Raw genomic sequence first — 24,690 nt, forward strand, 5'->3', positions numbered from 1 at the left:
TTTATTTTATTAAGGAAAATGTTTAGTAAAACGAGGAACAACAGAATATAGTAATAAACGATAAGCATGCATTAACTTTCTTTTATTGCTTTTATGTTCTGATTCACAGTTCTTCATAAGGATATTGGTCCCTGCCGAGCAGCAACAATAACAGGCACCCTTTCCAGGATTTCTCTGAATGATGATGAAGAAGAAAAAGGAACAAACACTGAAGCACTTAGCTATTCAACATTGCCTGGAAACGTCATTTCCAAAGTCATTATTCAGCAGCCCACAGGTCTACACATGCCCATGGGTATGAATGAGCTAGGCAATCAATGTTTGAAAAAAGAGAACAGTGAATTGCGGAGAACTGTGTACTTATGTACGGATGATAATTTGAGAGGGGCGGATATGGACATCGTCCATCCTCAAGAGAGAATGATGGAGAGTGACTATATTGTGATGCCCAGAAGTTCTGTAAATACCCAGCCATCAATGAAAGAAGAAAGCAAAATGAATATCGGCATGGAAACCCTGCCCCACGAAAGGTTATTGCACTACAAAGTGAATCCTGAATTCAACATGAATCCTCCTGTCATGGACCAGTTCAATATGAACTTAGAGCAACATCTCGCACCCCAGGAACATATGCAGAATTTGCCCTTTGAGCCTCGCACAGCTGTGAAGAACTTCATGGCCTCTGAGTTGGATGAAAATGCAGGATTATCAAGAAGTGAAACTGGATCAACGATATCGATGAGTTCTTTAGAAGTAAGCAATGGACCAAGTCTTCCCTTAATATTTGAAAGACAGATAGGCTGATAGACAGTCTGACTGATAGATTCATAGACTGATAGATAAATAAGTGGACAGATCAATAAATAGATTGATAGAGCAATAGAGAGACTGGTAGATAGACTGACTGATAGATGAGAGATATAGATAGCTAGATAAACTGAGTCACGGGGCACTGCACTGGGGAGAAGTGCAACACCCTTAGCTTTAGCTTTTGCGTGTTTATATTGCTATGTTGGGATTAAAATTCTGTGTTTTTCCAGTAGAGCATCAGAATCCCCTTTCTCAAGACTATATTTTTTTAAAGAAACCCTCTTTATTTTAAAAAGATACTTATATGTAATAATTTTGTCATAATGGGAACCAATAAGAGCATTCCTGAACAAACAGAAGATCCTCCTGACGTTTCTCAGGTACCAGAGGTTTTTGATGGTTAAAGTAGTTTCTGGATGACATTGAAGACTTTAACCAAGGTCTGGACTTTTTGTTTGAGGGCAGCTCTTGAAATAACAAAATTGAAATGTCTCAATGAGGTCTACCATTACACTGATTATTATAAACGTATGATTACCATAGATTGATATCTTTCAGAATAAGTATATTGCTTTTAGCTCTTGAAGAATTATGACCACTAAATGTTTTGGTCTTAAATTGTGAACTCTTGGGAGGCATATAAATTAAGCAGGCCAAGAGACAGGACCCTGAGGTCCAACCACATGATTTTTGCAATAAAGCAAGCTCCCCTCAGCTTCTTTCTTACCCACAAAGTGATGCAAAGAGTAGTCAACAGGTATCAATATTGCTCATATTTTATAACAATTAATCAAGTAATATCTAAGTCAAATAAGACAACTCATGTATAATAGTCTTTGATAGACACCCTGTTGCTATTTTGTATGTGACTTTTATATTCTTTACCTTAAAATTTTTCTATAAACCCACTATTGATATGGGCTTCCCTGGTGGCTCAGTGGTAAAGAATACACCTGCAGTGCAGGAGACATAAGTTTATTCCTTGGGTCAGAAAGATCTCCTGGAGAAGGAAATGGCAACCCACTCCTGTATTCTTGCCACGAACAGAGGAGTCTGGTGGGCTGCAGTCCACAGTGTCACAAAGGAGTTGGTTATGACTTAGCAACTAAACAACAACAACATTACTGATATATTGCATATGTTCAGTATACAGTGCAATACATGCCTTATTTTATATGCATTTCCAATTGTTTTAACATAACAGATTATCTCACAATACGTTATAATTGGTTGCCTGCTCTTTCTATCAGATGTTTGCTGATAATCTTAGGTTCTAGTGTTCAAAAGTGCCCAGAGCAAATTACCCCTCCCTTCTCCCCACAAAGCTGTGCCTTGTACTATGTCAAGATGAAGACAGATCCTGAAAGTTTATAGTAACTTGTGTGGTATAATTTTGAGGTTCTTCCCAATTGAGTTGAGGGAATTCTAGACCAAAATAGGCATGCAGACAAGATCTAGGATAAATCCCTAAATTCTAAATCAGTGTTAAACAAAAGACAGTTTCTGAGGAAAATCATTCCTTGGAACCATAGGCATAGGGGCAGTGAGTCCAAGTTGAGTCCTGAGTGGCTGGAGCTCCCTCAAGACAAAAACAGGCCATCATTCTGAACTAGCAGAAGGGCTACTGTGTCTGTCTCGAACTTGCATATCCCCGACAGTCGCAGGTCTATGACAATAATGACCACGTAAACACAAACTACATAACATTTATTCAAAGTCAGAAAAGTTTCTCAAAGAATTTCAGTGATTATGAATATAAGAACATAATACCATAAATAATCATAATGACCATATGAGGTTTTTCTACATAGAATGACTCTTTAAAATGTGCTAGAGGGATTAGAATGGAAACATTACAATATTTTGCTTGTTCTAAAAATGTTTTATGTCTAAAAACCTTTCTGGGTTTGATATTGTATAGATTGTGTATGCTTGAACAATAGACTGGATTTCCAAGTGCTGCTTTGTTCCATGGTAATTTTTCCAAATCTCTGTATTAAATATAAGCATCATGTATAAGTATGATTCAGCCAAAAGCTCTGCATTTAAATGACTTAGAAATCACAAGGCTCACATCTTGAAAAGGAAGAAAATTCAGGATTCAGAATGAAAATTCAGTTTTTCATTTTCATTCTTTCAAAGAGTTTAATAGTGAGTAATTGCTTAGGGTGACCATTTTAGGAGGCAGCTGAATATATAGATGTGGGAATGAATAATAAAATTAGCATTTATATAGCATCTTTCATTAGCTGATCATCAAATCACCTTAAAATATGAATTAATTAATCTTCACAACACCTCTGTACAATGCATAAGTTTTTCTAATCCTTGAAGTAAAGTCATTTGTTCAAGGTTACCATGCAAGTGCACAGAGAGTATAGGACCTGAATCTTTCTATCCTCACCAATTTTACACTGACTCAAAGAGACAGTCATGTGCCTGAATGTTAACATGAGAATCACTTTATAAAGTTCATTTAACCCAGGTCAGACACTTGGTCATATGGAATAATGACATGGAATGGATGAAGCGTAGATGTGTACAGCTAGCCAAGTTTGGGAGCAGGACTATGGCCGTGAAGGTCCAGTCTGGTGTGACTTCCTCTGTGGGCAGAGTGAGTGGTTAACTGCCACAATGTCTGTAGCCAACCATCAGGGAAGATGATATTCTGACACTAGAGGAGAAGCGGAAAGATGCCTAGAGCATCAACATGGAGCGTGGGGAGCAGCAGTAGCCAGGAGGTGTCTTGAGACCTTGACAAGTCTGACCTGAGCAAGACCTGATATCTTGAGCATAGGAAGACAGAAGGGAGCGGCCCTCTGGCTGACATGAGGCCCTGGCGCAGTCTGAGTCTTCCTGGAGTGAGAAAGGAGGGCCCAGCCGCAGGGGCCTCTTGCCCAGGAAGCTGGGGCAGCAGAGGACAGCCAGATGCCACCAGAGCTTCTCAAGGGTGTCATGAAAAGATGTTCACAGTGATTCAGAAAGTCGCCTCCAGAGGAGTGGGTGTTCGCAATTTGCCGAGGTGGGAAGTGGTGGGGGGAAGAAAGAAGAGGGTGGAAGCTGCCAGTGCTGCACAGAATACAGTGTTGCTGAGGAAAAGTGCAGGCGAGGAACAGCAAGAGGCAAAGGAGAGAAAACAAAGCCAAAGAGTGGGTGGAAGTGTTTATTCAAGTAAGCAGGAGGCACCAAAGCGAGAGGGCGGCTCCCCAACCCCAAGACTGTGCCCGCAGAACAGGCTCCGACCTCCGGGGGAGCCTGTGCAGCTAACCCCCGATTATTCCGAGTAGAAAGTTTCATAAATGCATCAAGTTGTGTTTTTTCGTTCTCTTTTGTTTTTGGCATAAAAGTACATCCAACTTCTCTCCCCTCTTAATACTCTCTGGTTTCTTTCTTTCACGAAATATGTTAGCTGCCATTTTCCAAACTGTATCCATTCCCAGAACGGACTTGTTAAGCAAGTCTGAAAATTTTTAGATTTCCACAATTATGGATTCATTGCAATATGCCCATGGTAGAATTTCTCATGATGGCTTCAGGCCTGGATATCATCTAGTTGCTTTCCTTAAAGCTAAGAAAGATGAGGTTGTTATTAGGATTTAAGTCCTTTCCTTTCAGTTAAGGAACAAAATGTGTCGAGTGAATGGTGTGTAATAGACAACTACAAGACCCTGTGAAGCAAGTGAGGGAAAAGGAGGATCTGCGTTCTCAAGCCACTGAGGACTGTGAGATATAGTTTAAACCTTGGGCTGTGGTTCCACTTATTTATTTTTTTTAATTATAGATATATCTGTATAAGAAGATAGGTCAGTATTTGTTGGGACTCATGGCCACACCACTCTTTACTCTGTGTCTGGTAGCTGGTATATCTAAATAGGACATATTTCCTCACTCAAAAGTCTTCTCAACTTGGATGTGGCTCCAAGTCAAGAGACCCCCGTGCCCCTGGGTCTCTTGGGGGTTGATGCAGGCTTCTGGCTAGGTGAGAGGGCTGGCCACGAGGAAACTGTGAGGCTGGAGGCTGGTCAGAACAGGGAAGCCAAGGTGTTTCTCCTCGCTCTGCTTTGGGCAGCACCTGCGTCTTTATCTGCAGTTCTGTGGTGCCTCCAGCCTTGGCTAGATGCCTCAGCCCCCGGGGTCAGGTCGCTGTGCCATCTCCCTTGTCTGTCCCTGTGGGAGGGGAGCACTAGCTTCTTCTCCTGTGAATCCCTGCGTTCCTCTGTGGCCCCTTATGTGGCTTCTCGGCTCCTCCATCACTTGGATTCCTGTGAAACGCTTTGCTCCAGTGTCAGCACTTAAGTGGTTTCTCTTATTCTCCTGACATATCTGGCCTAAGCTTTTCTTGTAACTAAACAGAATTAGATAGTCAATCGCACAATTGCTGTTTTAAACAAAGTTTTGCTGCTCCAGGTTTTCTGAGTATTCAGGTATAAATTTAACGATGTATCTCAAAACACGCTCAGCCAAATCTCTCTCTGTTTCTAAGTGCATAAAAAGGGACAGCATTCTGTGCTAACTTTTTATATGCCAATTTTCCTCTGGACATGAATTCTGGAGATCTCAATATAATGGCTTTGAAAGGTAAAACATTTTAGCTATAATGTCACATCACAGGTGCCTCCCTTATGGCTGTGGTGAACATCAAATTGGATAATGTGTGTGAAAAATCCTTTGAAAATTGTAAAGAGCACTTTAGATGTAAGGTGGTGTGATTATTATTTGATTACCATTATACCTTGAATATTGCTGCAGAAACTTGATTGCTATAATTAAGTCAATATTCAAGATATTAGACAAAGTATTATGGCCATGCTTGGGAACTAGAGACTCCGTCACTAACAGAAACAATTATAGAACTGACCATTGGGCAGAAGCATCTTTTTATTATGTAAACTTTTTTCCCTCATGTAGCTGTGGTGAAAGAAAGCCTTTTCCTTCAGTGTTTTGTTTTTGCTGCTGGGTTAGGGGATTTTGTCTTTTATGCAGGCACACAAAATTAGGCAAGCAAAATTAGCTCTAATAAGTCATCTTTCAAAATGGATGATTCTCAAGTTTCATTTACTCAGATATTTTGAATGGATATGACATCAAAGCTTTCTCACTTGAGTGAGTTCATTGCTCAGTCTGTAATGGAAACTTTTAATGGCAGTCATATTGGCATTTATTAGTCCATGGAATTTATTCCTCACTGTGAATCTTCTAGGATCTTGTCCAGCTTAATCTGCAAAGACACAGACAATGAAGTATTCCCTTTGAGAAATTATTTATCATTCTACAAGACTTCACTGTGCAGAGACACCTCTGTGCACATCCTATTCCCCTGAGTAGCCCCATATTGGTGGGCATTTTCTTACTCAGAGTTCATCCTAAAGAATATTTCCTTCTATTAGTGATAGGCCTGCATTCCTCTAAATGGTCTTGATCCACTTGGCTGTCAGCTGATCTATTCAAAATGGTTTTCTTTGTGTATATAGTCCACCTGCTTATACAAATTCTCCTGGAGTCTTCCTGGGAAAAATAAAACCAGAAAAACAAGTCACATTGTTTTGAATTTGTTTGGCTTCCATAGTGTAGCTCCTTCAATCTTTCAGCTAATTTTGTGAATGTCTACTACTGTGCCAGGCTCTAGGCTAAGGTGCTTGAGATATAAAAGTGGTCAAAACAGATGTGGATCCTGCCCCTTTGGTGAATAAACCCTATGGAAGAGATAGAAGGTGAACTGTTAACAAATGAATAATCTGAAAGTGTGTTGTGCTGGGCAATAACTGTGGAATGTGTGAGAGAGAGGCTTCTTTAGATGAGGAGAACTGAGAAGACTTCCAAACCTCCATTGAAAAGTGAAGTTAAGAAGGAACATGGTTTGTGAGGTGCTAAGGGATCAGGTGATGTTTCAAGAAAAAGAAACTGCAAGTGAAGAGGCTCTGAGGTAGGAAAGAGCTTGGAATGTTCTCATAGGGTTAAGTTCAGTTCAGTCGCTCAGTCGTGTCTGACTCTTTGCAACCCCATGAATCGCAGCACACCAGGCCTCCCTGTCCATCACCAACTCCCGGAGTTCACTCAGACTCACGTCCATCGAGTCAGTGATGCCATCCAGCCATCTCATCCTCTGTCGTCCCCTTCTCTGCCTGCCCCCAATCCCTCCCAGCATCAGAGTCTTTTCCAATGAGTCAGCTCTTCGCATGAGGTGGCCAAAGTACTGGAGTTTCAGCTTCAGCATAATTCCCTCCAAAGAAATCCCATAGGGTTAGAAGACTTGTGAAGTGAGGGGCACGCTTCTTATAGAGTTGGAGTAGGAAGAAGAGATGAGACTTTTTAGAGCCTTGTAAAAGAAGAGAAGCAAATGAGACAGATAAGCATTTCTCATGGTCATTTCTCCATCCATTCATCCATCACTTTGATAGTGTGGAAGAGAGGATTAGGATCCAGTGGCAATGGGAGAAGGTGTAGAACAGAAAATTGGAGGACAGTTAGGAGACCACTGAGGTCATCCAGATGAGAGATAAGGATGCCTTTGACTATGGAGGAGAAGCAGAGGTGGAGAAGATTGGGCAGATCAAGATGTGTTTTGTGTTCACATGATGAACAGATGGCACTGCTGGCGGATGAACAGTGATGCCAAAGAGCGTCACTCGACGAACTAGATACGCAACATTTCCTGTGATGGGAAGACCTGGGAATAAGGTGTTTGCAACTTAAGAGATGGTATTTAAAACCATGGGAGTGGATGAGTTCATCCAAAAGAGAATATGTGAAAAAAAGACAACTATGCAACTCAACATTTAAAAGCAGGGTGATGAGAAAGAGCCAGCGATGGAGACTTGGCTGAGCTGCAGTACATAAGAGGGAGGAAAAGAAAATAAATGGAAAAGCTGAGACAAATGAGTGCTTTAATGAGGAAGTGATTAACTCTCAAAAGCTTCTGAGAGTCCAGTAAGATGAGAGAAAAATAACCTTGGAAATTGACCAGATGGATCTCTTCTGAGACCTCAATAAGAAGAATGTTAATGGAATATTGAGGACAGAATACAAGTTGGGATGAGTTCTAAGTGGGAAATTAAGAAAAGGAAAGAGCATAGAAGAAACATCATCTACTATGGCAAAAAGGATAAATTATATCAAGTTATTTGGGAACTTGGGGCCATAGAGAGAGGGATATTTTTATCTTCATAAAATATGTTGGCACCATCCTGACTTTTCAATCTCTGGGTCGGGAAGATTCCCTGGAGTAAGAAATAGGAACCCACTCCAGTGTTCTTGCCTGGAAAATCCCATGGACAGAGGAGTTTGGCAGGCTACAGGCCATCTGGTTGCAAAGAATCAAGACATGACTGAGTATGCATGCAGCCACATCCTGACTTATTTTAAATTATATGTAGCATTTCTTCAATTATCAACTTATCAGAAAAGTTGTTTTGACTTGATCACTTTTCTTTATTGATTCTCATCTTTTAAACGTGTAACGGTTATTTCTAACCACTTTCCTACCTTATAGTAGCACTCAGAGAGCTCAGAGGTATGTTTGAATAAGCATGTAAGGCAGTCACAGTTTCCACAGACTTCAGTGCTTTGAAAGATTCTTCCACACACTGCAAAACAGACTGAGAGATGGTGAGTGTTATCATGAGGAAGTGAAGAACAGAAGTTAACATTGTGGTCCTTCCATTCCATCACAGATTTTCCAATGCAAATACTTCCTTAGGATAAAATTGATTTTGCAGCGGGAGACCCATTGTGGAGTGAAGTCTGCCACTGTGTTGTTGCATCTTGGCTCATAAACTAGCCCATGTTAGAATCATTTTATCACTTTTTTCTCTTTTAAAATATAATTGACATGTAGCAGTTCATATGCTTGATTCTGCTTCAGGCTTGCAAAGCATTTCAGGCTCCTGCTGTCATCCTGGGGTTGACTGGATCCTACAATGTTATTCTTGCTGAGTTCCAGGTAAAGTCAGCAAACTATCACATGAATCTTGGTTATGAACCATCTTGGCTGTGAACCTTGCACCATGGGATAGTCACTGGGCAACAGTGGAGGAAAAAACACAGGATTTTGCGGTCAGAGAGCTGAGTGGGAATCCTAGCTCACACGATTACTACCCTGGTGAAGCAGGCGGGTTATTTGAACTCCTCCGGTCCTCAGTTTTCCTCATTCATAAACCGGGAAAATGCATAATTCTTTCCTAACCAACCTACAGGCCAGCTAGCATGTTCTAATGTGAAAGCACTTTATAAAAGGTTGAAACACATGGTCAGTATTACACATATTTTATTACCCTTGGACTCTAAAAATCTGCCATATTTTTTCAACTCTTTAATTTCAAGTCTTCACTGCTGGATTTTCCAGCCTACCTACCCCCGTCCACCCAACTATCTTTTGAGAAGTCTGCTTCATGTGCTCATTTCTTAGCCTAATCCCTTACATTATAATGTGATATTAATGAAATGAAACAGAGAGAAACTTATTTATGGGCGTATATCCATTTTATTTTCCATATTTCACAGCCACATAACCGGCACCTGCTCTCGCAGGGACAACCCCTCTCTGCTGCTCCTCTGGGTTCCCATCTTGGGATGGTTCCCATCTTGGGCCTGAAATCTAAGGTCTACAGCAATATGTATCCATCCGCATTTCCGGTTCTTAGGCAACACATCGTTGCATTCAGAAACAAGAGAGCAGCATATGGCTGTTAGGATCTTTGCAACAGAGAAGCCCTCAGCCCATGCAGTGGACAGGCCTCTTTGCTGGATAACTGAACCTTTTCCATCAGGTCTCACTATTTAATTTTCAAATGAAACCCAAAGCGCGTGACTAATGTTCTGTAGTAATTGCTTAACACTAAGTGTTTCCATGCTTGAATTTTGCTGTATTAGTAAAGAAATTTGCTTAATGTACAGTTGCAAAAGTGTCCTGGTGAGTCACAGTGCCGAGAAGGCAAAGTGCCCAAGAACAGGAGGGATGCCCTGACCTTTGGTCTAACATCTCAGAGCAAAGCAGGATGCAGGGCGCTGAGGCCTGGCTCATATATCATGGGCAGCTGATAACAGCGGCAGGGGGTGGCCAAGGAAGCCTGGGTTACACGGCTTTCCCCACACACCTCTCCTTCCAGGATGCCCCCAGAACTGGGACATGAAGCAGAGTGGGGTCAGCAGGGTGACTTTCCTTTAAATAAAGCAGTTCCTTCTCTGCCTCTCTTTGACCGTACTGAAGGATTTGATTCTCAAGTCTTAAGCAGCTCCACCAAAATCAAATTATTTCAGAACTTGTAAACCTTTTTTTTTTTTTTAAACATAATCTTTCTTTGGGTGTATCACCTTCTGTTTACTGCAACATGCTTTGGAAAGTTGGTTAGGGAAGGTTCAGGGTCTATAGGGACAGTTTTAACTCTGGCTGCAGAAATTTAGTCGTATTTTCCAATGAACTGCATTAGTTTCTTTCTTTCTCTCCTAATATTCAACAGTTACAAGAATCTTTCCATTATCTTGGACATGACTCCCTCAGGTTATTGAACTTCACACTATAGCTATTTGGATAGGAGAAGAGGAAAGAAAAAAAAAAAAAAAAACAGAAGAAGTTTTATATATCCAAATTTTATATATTTTCCCTACTGCCTGTATAGTTCATCTTTTTAATATTTACTAATTACCTCTGTTTTTCATTCCCACTTTCTCAAACAAACAAACAAACAAAAGCCTGTATTGGAAACTTTTGAGTGCCAATAATTTCGTGGACATTGTCTATATTTATCAGATAGCTCCTTCTATACCTAATAATTCTACGAATTCAGTGAATGATTTAGAGAAGATGTTAAGAATACCTGCCCTATACTAATATTAAATAATCACATTAATTTCATTTTAACCGTTTCCTGATTTTATCAAGACATTTATCTGTAACTAGATTCAGGAAGTGTTTAACAGATTCTGAGGCTGCTGCTGCTAAGTCACTTCAGTCATGTCCGACTCTGTGCAACCCCATAGACGCAGCCCACCAGGCTCCCCTGTCCCTGGGATTCTCCAGGCAAGAACACCGGAGTGGGTTGCAATTTCCTTCTCCAATGCATGAAAGTGAAAAGTGAAAGTGAAGTCACTCAGTTGTATCTAACTCTTAGCGACCCCATGGACTGCAGCCTACCAGGCTCCTCCGTCAATGGGACTCTCCAGGCAAGAGTACTGGAGTGGGGTGCCACTGCCTTCTCCGGATTCTGAGGCATAGTGAGGTATTTACGTCTACATCTGTGTTCTACTGGGGTGCAGACTGTTACTTGTTTTATTGCGCTGTGCTTAGTCGCTCAGTTGTGTACAGCTCTTTGCAACCCCATGGACTGCATCCTGTCAGGCTCCTCTGTCTGTGGGAAATCTGCAGGCAAGAAAAATAAGAGCAAATACTTTCATGCCTAGCTCTGAGAAAGACTGTGCGGTCAAGAAAGATTACCAAGTACGGAGGAATTTGTGGATGAGACCTGTAGAGAATTTTGGCGTGTAGACAGAAGGTTAGGTAGAATTTGGTAGAAATGAAGGTTGAGGGGGTGATGGCTGGAAAGTGTTGAGATGACTGGATGCCTTTCCTCCACAGCTTTGAATCCTTTGTGTCTGTAAAGTAGGTTTGCTGTAGCAGGCCTAAAGTCTCCTTCAAGATTGAACTTTTTAAGTGAATTTCCCCTTAAAAATTTCTCTGTATTGAAAAAAAAAAAAAATAGACTTGAGGCCAAGATAAGGAATATATTATAAATTTATATTCTCCAATTTTAAAGGAAATCCAAAGTGAAAATGGAATAATGTGGATGGCATAGTTTGAGATCATAAAAATGTTGAGATTCTTTTGTGAAGGAAGTGTTTATATCACAAAGAAACAGGATTATCTTATTGAAAATAATCATTTTTATTTTAATACTAAATATAACTTTTTTGGTTTTTCTCTTTTTAAAAAATATCTAACAGAGAAGAAAATCACGATATTCAGACCTTGACTTTGAGGTAAGTGTCTAAGAATTATTTTTGTTTTAACTTTAATTATTTGAATTTGAAATTGGTGTATAATTACTTAAGCATATTACTCTGTGCAGCTATGTAAGAGTTCTACGTTTTTTAATTAAAACGAGGAGTCATGTTTTTCATTAAAATCCATAATGTATAACTAGTTTTAGAGAAAAAATGTAAGTTCTGATTGCTTTAAATGTGTGCTGAGTCTGAGATATTACATACAATTAAAGATTCCATTTCATAATGCTAAGACATGTGGGCTATTTATGGTGAGAGTTGAATCTGGTCAATTTGTTTAAATCCCTCAGTTTGTTGGGAAGCAAGAATTTTGGTTTCTTGATATTCTAAATATTTTTCATATTTAAAATGGTCATGTTTGTTCTACTTCAGTGATGATGTGAAGAGTACCTGTGAGGGGTCTTTGGCTGGGTAGCTAGGTTTCCTTGGGACTGACTTGCCAGACTCAGGCTCCCTGTGGTACATTCCAGACTCATTTTTCCAATAGCAAGTGTTGTTTCAACATGCTCCTCTGTTTGGTAAATGCTTTTTCACAGATATAAACAAGATGAAGATGTTCATTTTCCGATTTGCATTGAATTTATATTGATGCTGTAATATTGATGCTAGAAATTACTGAAATCATACCATTTGAGCAGCTTGTGCTAAGCACAAAATTAATGATGTTTGAGCATCACATAAAATGCACTTATGCATCTTGATAATTGGATATGATTCATAGCCTGCTGACATAATTGGATATAAAGCATTATCAATTTTTCCAGCATATTTGTACTGTTGTGATGCCTACATAGAACTTAATACTCTTAGCTGATATCCTAAAATTTTAGAAGCCTCCCAGAACATGGAAATTCATAATTCCATCATTTCATTTATGTAGATGAATATTGTAACCCAGCAATGCATATCAAGTGTCAAAAGGGAGATGGAAGTTTCTGTTTACTACAGTGGTGAGCAAGCCTAGAGTTTACCTTGAATAGAGTCTAAGGAGAATTAGATTTTTTAAAGACATATTTTAGTAGAATTTGTACAAGATACAAAATAGTGATGATGAGTCTGACCTCAATGATGATATGGCACATTTTAGTAATGATGTGGCTCAATTGCATCAATATTAAACTGGCACAGGACAGATATTTCATTATAGCCTAAATTTTAAGATATAAGTATCAAGACTGTAAATTCAAAGAGAAAATAAGCAAAACTCTTCACTTTTAGATTCTTTAGTACCTTTTAAGGAACAGATATTTTAGGGTTTTTTCCTATTAATTCTTCAGGTAGCCAAAAGAGAGGATCATCCTGTATATGTATATGTTCCTGATTTATGTATACGTGTGTATATATTTATACATATATATGGGTGTGTGTGTGTATACACATATTCCTGAAAGCAGTTAGTTATTAGTAGGGGGAAGGGAAGAAGTGAGATTAACCCACTAGGCATCACTGATAAAATACAGTAAAAATCTAGATCTAAAATTAAGCCTCAATGCAACCATCTAAAGTTATGTAATTGCCAGCACTGAAAAGAAATCTGTGTCCTTTGGAAAATTAGAAAAACTGTTCTTTTTAAAAATTTTCTCTGTGGCAACTGGTAACAGACTCCTTAAGCTGATCTTTCCTCCTGTGCTTTGGATTCCAACATATAACCAGGGTATTATGAAAACATCTGCTGATAACAAAAAGATAACAAAAAGTTGCAACACTGCAACTCTGGATATTTTCTTGTGCTCTTTAATTACTTTGGTTCTTGCATGACTTCTATTGGTGTCAGGTTTTGCCAGAAAATGTCTTTGATTCATGATTTGAATGGTTTAATACTACTCCCCTTAGTATATGTGCAACTATAATTATATAACAGATGTTTCATGGACTGTGTTCAGAGAAATTGTTGCTGCATTTAAATGATGACAAATTTTAATACAATCTATCTGTTCTCTATGGATAGTCCTTGAGGATGAGTCCAAGTTGTCTCCTCCCTGTTTTAATTCAGGCTGGATAAATTAAACAATGTTGATGTCAAACTTTCTGATAACACCCACCTGAGCCTGCTAGTTTTACCACACAATGGCCAACTCAGACATTTAAACCACTGCCAGACAAACTTTGCCTCCTGGATACCTAAAAGCATCTTCCCTTCAGGTGAAGGCCTCGCTCACTCCCCAGAATCCACACATGATAACAACATTCTCTTAACTCACATATCCAAAAACCCTGTGGGTAAGTGTCATACATGGGAGGAGCCATTTCATAGTGCCGATCTCCAAGACAGCATTGAGCAAAGAACATGGCAAGTAAACTGGTCATAAAATTGTGGAATATAGATTCTTACTTTCTAGAAAGTATACAGAAATTACTGTAGTATTGACCCTATGTTTTGTGACCAAACTGTCTATTGAGTTTGTATTCCCAACTCTAAGCAGAGAGGTGGTACAGTGCATACGTAACCCTCCAGTAAGTGTTTGTCGAGTGAGTGATGAAAATTTGAATTTTTAATCTGATCCACTTTAATAAAACATGGTCAAACACTATATCTGAGTTGGAGCAGAGAGCAATATAGAAAATGGACCACAGTGGAGGCAACACCTCAAAGATGATAGCCACATTAGACTTCGAAGATACCATGTCATGTATAATTCAAGGAGCTAGTAATGTCAGATAGAAATCCCCAGAGGGGGAAAAGGCGTGGAGGTTGCCCTTGCATGTTTAATGAGCAAGAAGCACGTCAAAATTCACTGTAACCTGGGTCGTATGGAAGACAAGAACAGACCGAGGAGGCGGTTTATAAACCATCTAGTGAAGGGCTTGTGTACCTTAGGAACAATTTTTACCTAATTCATTACTAAAAGTCCCTGAGTTTTTTCTGTTGTATTTTGTTTTGTTTACTTTTAATGAGGAATTTTTTTAGTTCTGATTTGGGCTATGGAAAGATGAATGTGGCAGTAATAGGAAGGAGAGATGGTAGTGTGGTGAGGGAGGAAGCTGAAATATAAACTAGGGAGTGACTAGACTAGGAAAGAAGAAATGAGCATCCACCTCCTAGAGGTGTTGGAAAGCGGAAGTGAAGCTGCTCGGTCGTGTGCGACTCTTTGTGATTCCATGGACTGTAGCCCACCAGGCTCCTCCATCCACGGGACTTTCCAGGCAAGGGTACTGGAGTGGACTGCCATTTCCTTCTCCAGGGGATCTTCCTGACCTGGGGATCGAACCCGAGTCTCCCACACTGCAGGCAGATGCTTTACCCTCTGAGCCACCAGGGAAGCCCAGGAGGGCAGAGGTGGTAGGCTAAAAGGACACTGAAGAGTCAAGGTCAAAGGGCAAGGAAGCCAAAGAAAGACAGCTCTGCAGGTCTGAGCCTGAGCTTCTGCTAGTACCACAAACAGATCCAGGGAAGCCAAGGAGACATTTAGCTAGGATGAATTGTATTTTAATACTTGGGGGATAAAGGTGCCTCTTATTATGTGAAATTAAAAATATTTGGCAGGTGGTTTAAACTGTCTGTCTTGGATTGAGGACAAAGCTCAAAGAATTCTTAGGAATACAAACTTCCTTCCTGAAACTCTAATATATATTTTTATCATTTCCATGTTAAAAATACATGGAGAGAGGTGTCTTTTGTGTATCTTCTCTTGCAAAAATGTGGGGATAAACCTTGTCACATTCTTCCATGGGAACCATGCAGCCTCTTAAACACACCTTAGAATGTTCCTTTGAAGTTCCTGGTGAGCCCCCACACCCAGTCAATCCACGCTTCTCCCACTTGGCAGAGGGGACAAGGCAGCACAGACCCAGGGTAATTGTGACCTGTCTTGGTGGGCACTTGATTTTATTGGACGATTTGGGGGAACATAGTCAAGTAAGATAAAATATTATTTTATACTAATTTTATATCATTTATGAACACAGCTAAGCTGTGATATAAAAGAAAATATTTATATTAATTTCTAAATTGAAAGCATGATTTCTTACAAATGTCTTATTCACAAAAGACCCCTTCGTGCTTTGACCCAACCCCTAGCCGTGTGTGCCTTTTGTTATGCAATCAGTATATTTTGGGGGGAAAAGTTTGTGCACTGAAAACTTGGCTATATCCTTCTCTTCTAGCTTACTAAATTTAAACTACTGTTGCAAAATTATTTATCTGTAGCTAGTATACTCTGAGTGACAGCAATTGTCACTCAGATATATTTGTATGTATGTATATATTTACACACACGTATGCATGTATGTATATATATGTGTGTGTGTGTATATATACACACCTCTTTCATTTTTTTGTCTGGTTTCTTTTAAGCCCTGGGTACATAGTTATTCAGATAGAAACATATTTGACACTGTAATGCCAGGCATTTCAAGGGTCAACAGATTCTGTCTTATGGGTACACTGGGACTCTGACCAAAGAAAGGTACTTAAATCATCCCCTTCCCACAATATGACTTTGAGAATCAAGTTTAATTCCTGTAGTATGTGTTGTTACCTTCACATGAGTTTTAACACCACTGCAGACTAGTATTCAACAGCCCACGCTGAATTAATGGCAATCCACTCCAGTACTCTTGCCTGGAGAATCCTGTGGACAGAGGAGCCTGGAGAGCAGCTGTCCATGGGGTTGCACAGAGTCAGACACAACTGAAGCGACTTGGCATGCATGCATGCATTGGAGAGGGAAATGGCAACCCACTCCAGTGTTCTTGCCTGGAGAATCCCAGGGACGGGGGAGCCTGGTGGGCAGCCGTCTAGGGGTCACAGAGTCGGACATGACTGAAGCAACTTAGGAGCAGCAAGAGCTGAATTAAAGACTCACATTCAAAGCAGCAAGAAGAAGAAAAATAACCCTAATTTTATACTAATTATATGGACAATGGCAGAAGAGCTCTATAAGGCCAAGCGGTGTCTAATTCCTAACAGGTGTCTAAATCCTAACACGATTTCCCAGCCCCATAGTCTAAAGTTTATAGTTGGGAGATTCTCCAACTTTTTCTAACCACTTCCTTCCATTTCTAAAAAATTAATATATGCAGTGGTAATACCTATCTTATCTGTAATTCAAACTTAAAGAGATTCCAACTCTATAATTCTAGACTCTGAATTTGGAAGAGAAAACCTTCAAACAGAAGGAGAGAAGGCGAGGTTGGTGATGGCCTTCTGTGTCTGTCTACCTATGTGTCTATGACACCTCACTCATTTAATTTATTCCGTACCTGTCTGTGGAGCACCAGCTGAATGCCAAGCACTGTGCTGGGTGTCAGGGATTCAAAGTCACTGCCCACAAGATGTTCAGAGAACAAGATGAGCAGAATAGCCTTCAAGCCAAAATTGCAGTGCTTGCTATGAGACCATTGCAGGGTGATTGATACCCACAGAGTTCATGAGCTCTCAACAGAAGCCCTCTCATCCACCCTCAATGTTTTAATCTCCTTTTCATCTGAAAAATGAGATGGCATCATCACAAACTTGGATAGTCTGATAAAGGATGCTCCCTGAATCCATGGGGTCCACCTAAGACAGCAGCATGCAGAGAGAATTCACTTGGATTCGGTATTCAGCTTCCCACCACCTGTGTGAGCTGCAAGCTTTACTGACCTCTCAAGTTAAATCTCCTAATCAGTCAAGTGAGGTAATGACCACTACCTCCCAGTGTTATTGTGAGGATTAGGAAAGATAATAACAGCCACCTTTTCTTAAGTGGCTCTTACCTATGTGCTCCAGTGATAAGTGATTTAGAACCCTTTTTAAATCTTCAAAGCAATCTTACAAGGTTATTCTGACAACTGAAACTCTGGCTTAAGGAGATTTGAGTTTTTTGTCTTTTACCATACAACTGGAAAGCCATGGAACTAAGATCCAAATCCAAGCTTGTCCAGATCTAAAACTACTAGCTTTGACAAGCATTTAATCAAGGAGACTGCCTGGAATATAGTAGGACCTCAAGACATGAAGTTTATTTACATCCTAATTTTTCTCAAATATCTGAAATTTCATGAAAGTGCTTGACAGCATATCAATTCCCCCCTAATTTCAACAATTAAAAGGCCACAAAGACTACCTTCCTTGAGTTACAAAGATATAAATGAAGGATAAAAGTCCTATTAAAAAAGCTATTTGAGAGACACTACATTTGTGCAGTTAGGTGGCTGGTCCTTTTAGAATGGGATAGCAGCACCGCTTTGAAAAAAGGCTGAGTGATAGTAATCTAAGTGAAAGTGAGCTTTGTCTAGTATTTGTCTTTATTGCAAAAGATGCCTGTAATATTTGACAGGCATTATAACTGAAGGAACTGATTTTTATGTGGTGTTGCCAATTAGAATATATTTGACTATTTAAATACTCCACTTATTTAAGTTGCAGTTTTGTCACTGAAATCAATTTCTTTGCAAAAGAAATGAAAAAGAATGAAAAAGGTAAATGGATAAACCCTAAGGTCAGTAAAAGTCCAGAAAGAAAAAAAAAAAACAAAAAACCCCAAGAAAAACAACAGCAAAAAAGCAAAATTCAGAAAGAGCCATCAAAATGGATCAGTAAGATTTATAAGTATGAAACTCTATTTAGGTAATGAAAATCATCAAAGGTGTAATTGCTTCAAATAATTAAATATTTAAGCAAATAGGTGAATCTCATATCACCTGTGACAACTAAAACTTCAGCTTAAGTTTTTATCCCAGAACATCACTGGGTTAGAAACCACCCACTATTCACTGTGATGCTGGCTGTCCAATGGATCTTTCCCCACTAAAAAAACGGAAAGACATACTTGAGTCTTTGAACAAGATGATCATGCCTGGAAGGTCACACTGAGACTCACGCGCTGTCCCTTGGCAACCATAATGTGGTACTCTTCTCGGAACCAGCAGGCCATCACTGCTATGGTGATTTCAGGCCATGACAAGGTGGCAGTTTCAAACTAGGCTGATGATCTGGTTTGAGGATGTTTTTGCAGTTATCTTTCTAGGTAGGAAGGGGCCCAGATTTCAGCATCTAAATTTTTCATTTGATTTTATATTCATTTCAGGGTCCTTGAGCTTTATTGTTCAGAGTAGTTTTATGAGCTTCTGGAGAACATCATAAACTACTCTTTGGTTACATCAGATTGGTGCTCACCATGTACACAAGAATGTCATAACCATCCAACTCTTCAAAATCCACCCGGTTCAGAAAAAGGTGCTCCTCATTCCATCAGAGCATATGATTTAAAAACTCCTGTCAGTATCCTCCTTTCCATGGAATATATTTGACACTTGGCTTTATTAAACATGATTTATCTGTTAGAGATATCTGGTTGCAAGAGACAGAGTGACTTTGACTGGTAGACAAAAGAGAAATTTGTTGGAAGGATACGTAAAAATTCACCTCTCAGGAGGGGATGGTCAGGACCTTGATTGGCAGTTTCCCAATACAAAGTCAGACCCCTCTCATGAGATAAAACATGAGTGGAAAGAGACAGCCCAGACCAACTCAGCACAGAGCCACCTCAGAGCGGGCAAGTGATACCAATAACATCAACCATCTTAGAAGAGAATGAGTCCTCTTCAGAAAGGAATCATCTCCCTGAGGAAAGGGGATTGGGGCATAAGATTAAAAATTGCAGTAGGAATTCTCTTTTATAAAACAGAAGAAAGAAAACAAACAAAATGCAGGAATAACTGATTTGAGAATTTAACCTAAAAATGAATATGTAGGACTTCCCTGGCCATCCAGTGGTTAAGACTCCATGCTTCCAGTGCAGGGGATGTGGCTTCAATCCCTGGTCAGGAAACTAAGATACCACGTGCCATGTAGCATGGCCAAATTAAAAAAAAAAAAAATTAAATATGTAAATATTTTGGAATCTGAGTCACTTGGATTTCTCTTAGCAAATTCCCCAATCACTTACTCCTATAACAGCATGTCTTGTTTTTCCTCACCATAGTCTAATTAAACTATGTGATTGAAGTGTGTCCCCCATTATAGTGCAAGCTATAAAAGGGCAGCGACTCTACCAGATTTTGCACAGTATTGTTACTCCAGTGTCTAGCTCAGTATGTGATGTCATGAATATGTATTAGCTGACAGAATGAATCTCTTTAGAGAAATGTCGTTACTATGACATCACTCCTACTGCACCCTAACACAAAATAACTGTGTGATAAGATTCATTATCAGGAAAAGCACTATATGGTAGTTCAAGCCGAAGTCAACATACTGACAACTATAGTTTTTTTGTTTTCTTTTGTTTTAAAGCACTCATTGTGACTCAGACCCATAATTTAGACAGTGTCTTAGGACCAGCTGCTGCCTGGGAATATTTGTGTCCCTCAGGATAGAATGTACGGCGTTGTTTGCCAGCTACTTGGTCCTCAGAATCCCTCCATTGCGTTGCTTTTGCAAATCCTCGCCTCACAGCAATCTGCATCAGCCATCACTAGTCAAGTGGTGTATGCCCAGTGTTTCTCTGTAAATCCTACAGATCTGTTTCTTGTATTCTCCCCAGAACTGAAGAGAAGTTAATCACCCTGCAGCTTCATGCTGTGTTTATGCTCCTTTCATGAGTGATGATGCCATGTTCCCATCCTCCCCACCTGATTCATCAACAGCAAACTCCTAGAACTCAGAGGAGCCGAGGTGGAAATAATCCAGTAGAGCAACACTTAAAACAGCCGAATTTCTCTCGTATTAAAGTCGGCTAGTGAAAAAAGAAAAATTAGCTAAACAAAGCATTGCCTAAACACAGATTCATTAAATATAAGAAATTAAAGTTGGCGTAAGAGAGAACAAGCCTTTTTCAAATGTTAAAGATACCATTTGCATTTTTCTTTTGCCTTTTTTTGTTCTCCAGGAGATAAAGTTTTCTACACATGTGTCTTTTGAGAACAAAATTGGGCATTATAAATCTTTCCCCAAAGTTGCATTTCTTTTTCAAAACAAATTCTTAGTTTTGAAAATATTTGGTAATTAAAACAATAGACCAAATGTTCAAATCATAGCTCAGACATGAATATGGTATACCTACGCAGTCTGCAAGAGTAAATAGTGAGTTATGAAGCCCGTGCTTAAAAAGACTATAAAATCTTACATAAACATGAAGGCATAATCTTGGAGAACCACCAAAACTTTGATATTTTAAACTTTCAAATATCACAATTGAGGAAGGTATTTTCTCCTTTAAAATAACACTTTTAAATACAGGGGAACTTTTACCCATCCCTCCTTTATTAGTGCTCTTTTAAATGCTCTGTAATAGAAAAAGATTCAGCTCATGATACTTCCCCCAAGGTCGTTTTTATTTCAGACTCTATTTGTTGAGTTGTGATGAAGTTGGAAGAAAGGATATAATTGGGGATGACGAGTATTAATGTATTTGTATCTATGGTTTTAGAAGCTCATCAACCACACAATTTATTCTCTGAATTCTAATTCTTAAGATTCTGTACCATTTTGTAAATAAATATATGAAACCTATGGGTCAGATTTTCCTTCTGTGAAGCTCAATCATTATTCACAGGGAAAGTGTAAGATTTTTAGTTCAGCATTATATTTCAGACACTTTATTGCTTTGAGTTAGCCTTAATTGGCATAGCCTGGGACTTTGCTCCCTCTTTAGTAGAGCCAGCCAAGATTTTAGTGTTCATAGAAATGAAACATAAAAAGTAATATTTCCCATGACAAACACTGAGAGACTCTGGTGCTTTACAGTCTGAAATTTTTAAACATTCTTTATATTGTAGCAATTTTTGTAAAACAGCTTTAACTTTAAATGATGAAAATCTTACACAGAAATGACTGCTACATTTTTATTCACCCGCAAGAGAAAACTATTTTTTGCTAATCTTGTAAGTGGAAGAAAAAGCCAATTCTTCATGTCCTGGAAGTGCTGACTATAAGACAAGGGCTTGGTGCAGCTCATTTGCCTTTGTGGCATCTTCTGGGACCTCCTAGTACCTGCAAAACTTGATTTCCCTTATTAGTGTAATAAAATATTAAATCTCTTTTTTTAATGCATAAATCAGATTAGAAATGTGAGCCATCATACTTTCTTTTGCAGAAGGTTATGCATACAAGGAAGAGGCACATGGAGCTGTTTCAGGAACTCAATCAGAAATTTCAAACTTTGGACAGATTTCGGGATATACCAAATACAAGCAGTCTGGTGAGTGTACATCACTTCATTGGTGCTGATGCTGTCTTGGGAATACAAGAATGGAAAATAGAAAGAAAAAAAAAAATCCCCCAGTGGTGCTTTGAATTGTACTCAGAGGCAAATTAGGAATAACAGAATTTTAAAGTTTTTTGTTCATAGTTCAAATGTTCTCAAGTATAAGGGCTAATTAGAATGAGTTTTATATATATATATAAATGTGCTGGATTCACCTGGCCTTTTTATTATCAGAGCTAAAAGCCAGTTAATTCAAATTTCCAAAGAGTTGATTAAATATTTTCATTTGAATGCCTGGCATTTTAAAGTCATAACATGTAATGTATATAACCTATATAATATAAATAAGATGTATTATAAATATATAACATATAGATAATAAGCACACCTATCTGTAGAGAGAGAATTATTACCTGAAACTCGAGAGGTAGGTTTTCCCCCAGAGTTTCAGGATATGCATCAGTGCTGGGGGCTTTGATCGTTAGTTTTGACCACTCTCTTCACTTGGTCCTTCTAACTATAATCCTAGCATAGGACTTAATCATATATAATGATATTTGGCAACTACTGTGTGCATGGCACGGTCAGAGCTCCAGAGAAGGCTATGCCATTATTTGTGAGAGCACTGGATCATGGGTCTAGAAATCAGTATGATGGCTCAACAAGATATTTCAGTTTTATGATAGTGCAAAAGCAATGTGCATTCAGAAGAAGTCACACTTTACATTTTGAGTGTCGGTGTGTTCCTTGGCTAGTGATGTGTGGTCCAGTATTCTTCCATGATGCTGGGCAGGGACAGAGATCCACAGCTCCCAGTCAGCCCTGAGACCACAAGGATGAACAGCCACACGTTGACAACCGTTCTGTACCCAGACAGCCACCCTGTTTTCCACTTTCAGTGCATTGTTCCATAAATTACATGAGCTGGTGAAGGACAGGGAAGCCTAGCCTGCCGCAGTCCCTGGGCTCGCAAAGAGTTGGATATGACTTCGTGACCGAACAACAACAAAGTCTGGCTAAGCTATGGTGGTCAGTAGATTAGGTGTACTGAATGCACTTTGAGCGTATGTTATTTTCAACTATGATGAGATTCATGGGAATGAACTTACCATTCATCCATGGTAAGTTGCAGAAGACCTGTAGTAGAAAGCTCAGCCAAGAACTATCTGAGCTTCAGCAAGTTACCCAGCTCAATTTCTGAAGCTCAGTTTTCTCCTAAACTGAGCATAGAAAGTAGTCTGATAATGTGCCCCTTGGATCTTCACACTTGCCAAAGTGGGAGGGGCCTTACCAGCCACTAGCTAACTCTCTGACTCAGCTCTGAGAATTAGAGCTGGGATGGCCCACCCTCTGACCCTCTTCTCTCCAAGTGTGGCACTTTTTCTCAGCTTCACCCTGGCTGGCTGTCGTCCTCCCAGCCTCTGGTGTTCTGAAATACACATCCTCTGAGGTGTTTCTGGTCACCTTCTCATGCTAGTAATTCTTTCATACATGTATGAGTCTTAGTCCTGGCTTTCTAATTAATGCTATTCACTTATCAAGAGGAAGCATTTATGTGTCTCTGTGTTTTGCTTGTATTCCTCTTAGTACTAAAACGCATGATGGCCATACACAGTAAGTTACCAATAAATGGCCACTCTTGATTTCTTACATGTCAAATAGTTTAATCTGCATTTGTTAAATGAAATATTGTAGACTTTAACTCGTCACTGGTCTCTAAACAGTTTGTGTATATCAATCTATTTCCTCCATACAGCAAGAATCATGCATTATGTGGGATCATCAACATGAAGCATACAGAGAACACTATATGTAGGTTCTTTCTCATCTACCCACCCCCCAGCACCACCAAATATTAGACTGTCAATTTTTAGTTAGCAGGAAAATGAAAATTGCACCATTGAAATTAGCTCTAAACTCATTAGCTATTCATTTTGAAAGCCTGAAAGCTAACATTGAAATGAAGAAAGTTCTTGTTTTCTTTTTAAAAGGAGAAGGTTATGCTTACAAATTTGAAAGACTTATGCAACAGATACAGCTGGCTGACTGCTATAATATGATTGTAATTTCCCCTTGTATGGTCTGGGTATTAAATCATTAATGGCACAAATATCTGTATCTCAGTTTCCTGACAACCAAAATAGCATCCTAATTACAGCACATCTCTGCAGCAGCCTGCCTCTTCTAGAAAAGATTTATAAATATTTATCATTTGGGAGGTTAGGAGTGGGGAGGATAGTTGTCATTGCTGCTTCACTATTGTCCTAAATACATGTGAACAGAGGGAAAAAACATCCTTATTCCGTTTTGATTAATAAGGAACATGTGAGTGAATTTATTATCCTATAATTCATAGTGGCATGTTGCTAATGAAACAGTGCCTAATTGGGTGGAGAAAGAGATTTTCAAAACACAAACCTCAATAAAGTCTATTTCCTTTTTTTTTCTGGCTACTAACTCACAACACCTGCCTTTCAATGCAAATGACTGTAATTATGTAGAATCTGGGGAATAAAAGGGAAACCAGAAGACCTCTCTATCTATCTCCCTGCCTCTAGGCAGGACAGCACCTGAATCTCCTCCAAGGAATAGGTGTGGTTAACAGCCCCATCAACGTACAGAATAGGCATAGGGGTCTTTCGCTTTCCCCCCAGAAAAAAAGGTTGGAAGAAGGAAAGAAAGAAGAGAGGGAGGGAAGAAAAGATCAGTGAAGGGGGAAAAGAAGGATGGATGGAGGCGGGGAGGGACTTACCCA

At 39.4% G+C, this 24,690-nt stretch overlaps 1 protein-coding gene across 4 annotated transcripts in view; it reads left to right on the forward strand.

Moving 5' to 3' along the window:
• Positions 1–24,690, forward strand: part of ADGRB3 (adhesion G protein-coupled receptor B3) — an 894,978-nt gene that overhangs the window by 865,433 nt on the left and 4,855 nt on the right. For all 4 annotated transcript variants that reach the window (XM_070795670.1, XM_070795669.1, XM_070795668.1 and 1 more), the window contains 3 exons: positions 110–753; positions 11,746–11,781; positions 21,825–21,929. In XM_070795670.1, the coding sequence (XP_070651771.1) occupies positions 110–753; positions 11,746–11,781; positions 21,825–21,929 (785 nt within the window). The remainder of the gene's footprint in view (positions 1–109; positions 754–11,745; positions 11,782–21,824; positions 21,930–24,690) is intronic.

This window comes from Bos indicus, chromosome 9 (genome assembly GCF_029378745.1).
Source record: "Bos indicus isolate NIAB-ARS_2022 breed Sahiwal x Tharparkar chromosome 9, NIAB-ARS_B.indTharparkar_mat_pri_1.0, whole genome shotgun sequence".
Taxonomy (NCBI): Eukaryota; Metazoa; Chordata; class Mammalia; order Artiodactyla; family Bovidae; genus Bos; species Bos indicus.